The sequence below is a fragment of the Hipposideros armiger genome, unplaced genomic scaffold (genome assembly GCF_001890085.2).
Source record: "Hipposideros armiger isolate ML-2016 unplaced genomic scaffold, ASM189008v1 scaffold_66, whole genome shotgun sequence".
Taxonomy (NCBI): Eukaryota; Metazoa; Chordata; class Mammalia; order Chiroptera; family Hipposideridae; genus Hipposideros; species Hipposideros armiger.
Genome location: NW_017731416.1, coordinates 1,934,600 through 1,942,522, shown reverse-complemented (window position 1 = coordinate 1,942,522; position 7,923 = coordinate 1,934,600). Strand labels below are relative to the sequence as shown.

General features: G+C 37.0%; 1 protein-coding gene across 2 annotated transcripts in view; it reads right to left on the bottom strand.

The window, feature by feature from the left end:
• Window positions 1-1,856: 1,856 nt before the first annotated feature.
• PPP2CA (protein phosphatase 2 catalytic subunit alpha) overlaps window positions 1,857-7,923 on the bottom strand; it is a 24,567-nt gene continuing 18,500 nt past the window's right edge. For both annotated transcript variants that reach the window (XM_019642257.1, XM_019642258.1), the window contains exons 3-7: window positions 6,265-6,438; window positions 5,643-5,732; window positions 4,955-5,116; window positions 3,612-3,730; window positions 1,857-3,113 (exon numbers count right to left, since the gene is read on the bottom strand). In XM_019642257.1, the coding sequence (XP_019497802.1) occupies window positions 3,041-3,113; window positions 3,612-3,730; window positions 4,955-5,116; window positions 5,643-5,732; window positions 6,265-6,438 (618 nt within the window). In that variant the 3' untranslated portion in view covers window positions 1,857-3,040. The remainder of the gene's footprint in view (window positions 3,114-3,611; window positions 3,731-4,954; window positions 5,117-5,642; window positions 5,733-6,264; window positions 6,439-7,923) is intronic.

Genomic DNA, 7,923 nt, shown 5'->3' with positions numbered 1-7,923 from the left:
CCTATGCCTGGGTCCTCCTCCAAACAATTTAAATCAAAACCTCTGTGAGCATCAAGGTTGAGAACCACAGAAATATCCATTCGTTTCTTACCAAGCTAAAGCTCTCTTTCTGAAAAATAATCTGATACTGACATGCAACACTTCCATTTAAAACACATCTACCGCGGGCCGGCTGAGTGGCTCAGTTGGTTAAGAGTTGGCTTAAAAGTGTGAGCTTTGAGCAACAGGGCTGCCGGTTCGATTCCTACATGGGCCAGTGACACTGTGCCTCAGCTGAGCTGTCAACAGGTGGCAGGATGGTTCAGCTGGTGTAACAAGATTGCCTGTTCAATGGAGGGCTATACCCACCCACAACTAAGACTGAACTCGGCACCTTGAGCTGGGCTGCTGCCCGGATGGCTAAGTGGATAGACCGTGCGCACTTAACAACAAGGCTGCTGGTTCAACTCCCGCATGGGATGGTGGCTACGCCCACCTGCAACTAAGATTGAACACAGCACCTTGAGCTTAGAGGCCACAAGCTGCCACCGGGAAGCCAGATAGCAACTGGTGCCCTACACAACAAAGACTGAAGAACGACAACTTCGCTGGTCCCCTCCCCTAATTCCCCAATAAAAATCTTAAAAGAAAACACACACACAAAAAAACACTGCAACCAAGAAAAGGAAAAAAAAGTTATGTTTGCTTAGGATATTCAACTTAAGAAATGAGCACATCATTCTACCAATTCGTTTTACCCGTAAGTTCCAAAACAACTTCTGCAAATCCTCAGTATACTCAAAATACTCATTTTTAGCAGTCTTTCCCTTGAACAAGCTTTTTAAAAGTTTATTATGACTATCCTATTTTAATGTTACTAATTGAGAAATCAGCAACAGCAATTATATATTTTTAAAGGAAATTACTATACTAACACATTTCCTTTACCCATTTCATAATCAGGTAGGTTACTAACACTCTAATTTTGATGGTCAAAGACCAGACATTCTCTACAATTAGACAATTAGTTTAAACTCTGATAATCATTCTAAATCCAAGCCATGCTGGCCACAACCCCCTCTTCTGACATTACAAGGTTTACTTTTATAAAGAATATGAGCCTGGATGACAGTACATGTCAATTACAAAATGTGCATTTTCCTTAGGTCTGGTATCACAGGACCTAAAAAACAGCTGCTTGGTATGCAGATCATTTGGACACTGGGCTAAAACTACAGTACACTGATAAAATATCTGTTCAGTCAAATAGGGCATAAAGTGACAATGCAAAAGAGCTAGAGAGATGTATTTCTTGTGAAAGCATGAAACCATAAAGTGAAATGGAGACATGTAGAAAAACTAAGGCCTTTGGAGAATCAATTCCACAAGCCATCAAAAATACTGTCAATTAGATCAGAGAAGGGATAAAAAGAAAGTGGACCATTTAAAATATATATAGTATATCTATGTAGTATGTATCTCCCAAAAGCAACCTAGAAAAGAGAAATGCAAAAGCTTCCTTGTCAGTTCCAAATTCAACACAGTACAAAGCAAAGAAACTTTTATTACTACACTCACACAAGTAAGGATTAAGTGTCCTCAAGTTTACCCAGCTAGCTTAAGACGATCAAATATTAATTTCCACAGAACTGTTTTAACTTCCCAATCCCATTCAAAGGATAAAAGGGGGAAACTCATTACGTGTTTAGCACTGCCCTTCATTTCAAATGCCATTTTTGTCCTTGGGTGAATGTACATTAACACTAAACCATGACCCAACAATAGTTTTCTATTTGGTTTAACTAGTATCACTTAAAGAGCTTAATACAGGATAACGCTTTAACGGCTTTCTTATCTGAGACAAATTCAACCCCAAGTCACATGACAAGTATTGTACATATATTTGTTAAGAACTCACCAATCTGTCAATCCTTTTAAAGTCCATATAACATACATAACAGTATTTATAACCAGAAGCTACACTGACTGACAGACACATTAGTTTGTTAAGGTCTACCTGAAAACATGCTGTTTTATTAAATCAAAAACCGAAAAACTGAATTTCAAGTTATATGGTTTTACAGTCAGGTCTCATTGAAGTAGCACAGATTTCCTTTCTTGTAGACAAGTTAATACGCAGGAAGAACCCATGAAGAGCACACTGGAAATCTGATAAATTGTACTATCTGGACTACAAATAAGTCATGAAATTCATCTGAAGAATGCCAAGGAGTTACCAGAGAGATTATGTAGTGACCTTGATTTTTATTTTTATTTACCTAGAGGTTCTACAAATTCTAAAATTTATCAATTGATGTATCTTTTAAACAAACAGCACCAGTTGCCCACTGATACAATTAAAATCTGACTTTCTCAGTTCTTAGTTCGCAAGTTTATTATGAAAAACACTGCAGTGCTCTTGTGCAGTAACATCGTCTTACAGGAGGGGGAGAAAAACAGTTCTGTTCAAAACAACTCACCAGGTTCTGACAATAACAAAGAACAACATGAGGCTGAGATTTGAGAAGGGAAATAAACTGAGTGCAGACAAATCATACAATTAAATTAAACGGTATCCCTGAAAAGAAACAGAACAATTGATTTCCAAACTCACAAGTAGAGGGGAGGCCTTGGTACTTATTTTTAAAAATGTTCATTAAGCTCCAATGATTGTTTGCTGCTATCCTTATCTACAGTCATGCTGAGTAAAGCTATAGCTAAATGGAAGTTAAATTGTATTCACGAGGTGTTAATGTTTACATCTTATTATCTGCAGTCTCTCAGAGAAAGCAAAAGTAACTATAAATAGCACTATGCCAGAAACTGGTTTCTTGACCAACAATGTCGCTTCAGCATGCAATGAACTGGTTCATTCTAAAGTGGTCACGGCTGTTGATGACAAGAGGCTTTGTATTTTTATATGGCACATCTTTTGGTCCGTGTGAAAACAAGTTTTTTGAATGTTAACTATTCTCTGACACTCTGGAGTTACTGTTGCTCTTCCCATTTCCATTAGGTCAATATATGGTTCATGGCAATACTGTACAAGTTTAAAATTTCATTACAGGAAGTAGTCTGGGGTACGACGGGTAACATGTGGCTCGCCTCTGCGAGGTGCTGGGTCAAACTGCAAGCTGAAAAACAAGATAAATTTGTTGTTTATACTCTTAAGACACCAATGAACTGACAATCAAAATCAAGAATATTAGTCTTTCAAGCTTTACACATTTTTTCCCCAGATCCAATTTCTGCTGGTTTCAATGTAACAGAACCCTAATTGTAGCCTAATTATGCATTCATTGAATGATAAGGGTCTTCTAGCTGCATGCCTCCTCAAAGAGCCAAGGCACTTCAGCCAGAGAGGATATGCATTTACATACTGGGCTTCCTTCTAAGGGCATTTAAAAGATGGGCTTTACTAAATAAATAAAACATAGGTTTAAAAGTTAAATAATTCATAGTAAGTTCTATATATTAGAAGTTTCCAATGATGTATTTAAAAAATACCACAGGTCTGTTTCAAAGGAAACTTAAAAATCAAACTGGAATGAATTTAGCATGAGCTCTTAAACCTCCCATTAAAACTATATATACAAGTAATGGCAACCAATTACTCAGGTATAAATACTTACAAAGAGTATTTTAGAGTATCATCAAGTTCCATGATTGCAGCTTGGTTACCACAACGATAACAATAGTTTGGAGCACTGAAAATCGTTACTACATTCCGGTCATGGCACCAGTTATATCCCTACAAGGAAAAGAAGATAAAAATATATTTTACTCTGTTATTTACATAAGTAAATGTGACTCCACTCAAGAGAGGAAGATCTCTTACCCCCCCCCCCCAAAAAGGCATAATAAAAAGTATCAATGCTGTTTCTGGATAATTTAATCATTTGTGTTGTACACAACTTTAAAAATATACATGTATTTATTTTCCCCAAATTACAAAACTAGTTTACTATAAAAAGAAAAACTGTAACCAAATAGCACCAATCACCACAGAATAAACTGCTTCTTAAATACGTGGCCCTCTGTAACTAGCAGTGTCTCATCAGCCGATTTCTTATTGCAGTGGTCCTAACCATGATCTAAGACTGTAGGGCCATTCCTTGTAGAGGCAGATAAATACGTCTAGGAGTATTTATGAGCCCCAATAGCAACCTTATTAATTCTCTCCTTGTCATAAGTGAAGGTCCCCAAGTTGGTCACTGCCCAGGTACAGAGGTGCCTCTTGGATTTCCAGCATCATTTGCTCAGTCTATGTGAATGCATGAGTTACGTTTTAAGTCTTGTTCACAAATCTCTTTCCTTATCTTTAGCAAAGTCAGACTTTAGGAGCCCAATTTTATAAGTATGCTAAATGAAGGTTCTAAGAATTGAGCCATTTTCTCTTTATGTTTGTTCTTTCAAATCACCTGTATTCCTACCATCCAAAGGACCACTTTAAGTTATTTTGGTTTATTACTTCCCAATCTCTCCTCCACACATACAGGTTAAATATGAAATAACAAAACTGAGATAATAAAAGATTACATTCCCCTCTCTCCTGCTCCCTGAATCTTACTTTCCTACTCTTAAATCCCAAGCACTGTCCAGTCATTAAGAATCTCTGTCAAATTTATGGTGACAGAGGGAGACTAGGATTTGGGTGGAGAGCACACAGTGCAATATACAGATGATGTATTTTAGAGCTGTACACTTGAAACTTATATAATGTTAGTAACCAATGCCACCCCAATAAACTTAATTAAAAAAAAAAAAAGAATCTCTGAAAACACATGAACTATGAATTTCGTTGTGATGAAAAGCCTGCGATTTCAATTCTAGTGTGCGCCTGGTGAAAAGGCTCAGGTTATAATGGCAAACACTGGAAAGAATACTCGGAATATTCTCATTAATTTAAAACTCCCTAATATCTTCCTTCATTAAGTTTACTTAGAAAGCAAATCAGTTTTCAAAGAGAACGTACCTCCATCACCAGCTGGTGAGCTCTAGACACCAACGTGAGGCCATTGGCATGATTAAAAGTCTCAGAAATATCTTGCCCAAAGGTGTAACCAGCTCCTCGAGGAGATATACCCCAACCACCACGGTCATCTGGATCTGACCACAGCAAGTCACACATTGGACCCTAAAAAGTAAGTTAAGTTTTTAATTGCCTATTGCAAAAATGGTTAATATAGGATTTGAGTAATTCATCAAAAGTAGCACCCTACCAAGTCGTACTTTTTAAGTGGTATTTGCTGAAAACAGTAAAAGGTTCAGCAGCTGAAAGTCAGATTATCTGTGTCAAATAAGAAACTATTTCCAGATATCTTTAAGAGGAAAAGCCTACATCAATGAGCCCCAATAGCAACAAACCCAAACTAATTAATCGGCCTACAGTATGCAAATATCAAAGTAAGGCAGACAGTCTGGTAATTAAGGCAGAGGCTCTGAAGACAACACCATCCTATGTCCTAAGCCCAGTTCCACAAATGTTGGATCATGGCAGGTTCCTTAACGTTAGCTACTTCTGAAGAATAGGGTCAACAAGAGTGCTCATACCACATGGGGTCGTTTTGAGAATTCCATGAGAATACATATAATGCACTAAGTTACAATTAATTTTTTCCTCTAAATTTTCTGACGTTTTATTACCAAGTAAAAGTCAATACCTCATGGGGAACTTCTTGTAGGCGATCAAGTGCTCTGATGTGATCCAGTGTATCTATGGACGGTGAGAGGCCACCATGAAGACAAAAGATCTGAAAAGAATGGTTGATAATGTTAACCTCGCCTGAAAGAAACTTGAAACATTCTAGACTCAGTTCCAGGCAGTAGCACATATACTGGGATTTGTGTTCTACCGCCACCAGCCTGGTCTCTGCAGGGTCTATCTTTCTTCCAGCCCACTCTAAACTATTGAATATATGCCCTTTCTTCCTGATAAACCATCACTACTACACATAGACTTCACTTCAATCAGCTCCTCCAAGAAAATGTTTCTCTGACCTCATCCTCACCATAATCTTCCTTCTCAAGGATTCTCTTGCAATTCCTTCTGTGTACTCGTCTACCTTGACCTTATTTACATCCCTAGATGTGTCCAAAAACAGTATGAGAAGATGGATGGGTTACATCTTTCATCCCTGTGGTCTGATCAGAGTTCAGAGCCTGATATTTCAAAAAGGCCCAAAAGGGATGAAATGTGGAAAAATAAGTTGCTGGCACTTAAACGTTAAGAAAGCAGAATATTAAAAATAATCAGCAATGTAAGTTTTGAAAGGACCTACATACCTGCCCATCCACCAAAGCAGTGAGAGGAAGATAATCAAAAAGATCTGTAAAATACTTCCAAACATTTGCATTTCCATATTTCCTTAAACACTCATCATAGAAACCATATACTTGTGTGATCTGTCTGCTCTCATGATTTCCTCGAAGAATGGTGATACGTTCACGGTAACGAACCTGAAACAGCAAAATAAAAAACATGCAATGATGGCGCCTTTAAAAACCAAATGACAACTCAGCAAACTTACTACAGGGAAATCCAGAGTTCTAATTTTGTTGGGAAAAAAAAATCCCATGCCCCACATCACACTGAACTGAAACGGAAACCACATATCTATAGCCATTTGTCCATGGGTATCTGGCAGCCCCATCTCAACTAAAATCAAACTCCTACTACAACCAGCTTTACATCAAGCATAATTATCAGTATAAAACTCCATTCATGAATTTTTTTTCAGATCAATGAGTTTTGGTAAATTTAGTTATACAATGATCATTGCAATCCAGTTTTAGAACCTCTCGATAACCCCAAAAAAATCCCTCATGCCTACCAGCAGTCACTCCCAACTCCCACTGCCAGCAACTACTGATTTACTTTCTATTAAAATTTGCTTTTACTAGAAATGTCTTTTATAAATGGGATCATACAACATGTAGTCTTTTTTGTCTGGCTTCTTTCAATTAGCAGAATATTGTTGAGGTTCATCTGTATATGGATAAGTGGTTTTGTCCTTTTTATCACTGCACAGTATTCCTTTGTATGGCTATACCACCTTTTGTTTCTGTACTCAAAAGTAGGATGAACACTTGAACTGCTTGCAATTTGGGGCTATTATACATAATATTACTGTATCATCTGCATGTAAGTTTTTATATGATCATAAGCTTTCATTTCTCGGGCTGATTCCTATTTGAGTATAACTGCTGGGTCATATGTTAGGAATATGTCTTAACTTTTATAAGAAACTATTTTTCAAAGTGGCTAGACCATTTTACATACCCATCAGCAATGTATGAAGGTTCTAATCTCTCCACAGAGTCACTAACACTTGGTATTATCAGCCTTATTGATGACAGCCATTCTAATGGGTGTGATTGTTACTTTAATTTGCATTTCCCTGATGATTATTGATTGAGCATCTTTTCATTTCATGTGCTTACTGAACATTCATATGTCTTTTTGGGTGAAATATCTAAATATTTTGTCCATTTAAAAATTACCTGTCATCTTAAGAGTTATAATAGGCTTTAAAAAAAAAATAACACAGTGCTTGGTTTGGCAGCATACACACTAAAATTGGAATGATACAAAGATTAAGATGGCCCCTGTGCAAGGATGAAAAGCAAATTCATGAAGTATTCTGTATTTTTTAAACTTAATAAATTATATAAATGTCTAACCATTATGCTGTACACCTGAAACTAATAAAAAATATTAAATGTCAATTGTAATTGAAAAATTAAAAATATATATGAATATAAATACGTTTTTTTTTTTGAAGAACAAAAAAATCTTAATTCTGATGAAGTCCAATTAATTAAAAAAAATTTTGTTTTAAAGATTCTTATTGGGGGGCCGGCCGAGTGGCGCGATGGTTAAGAACTCGCTTGGGATGCCAGAGGGCCCCGGTTCGGATCCCACATATGAGGGCCAGTGACACT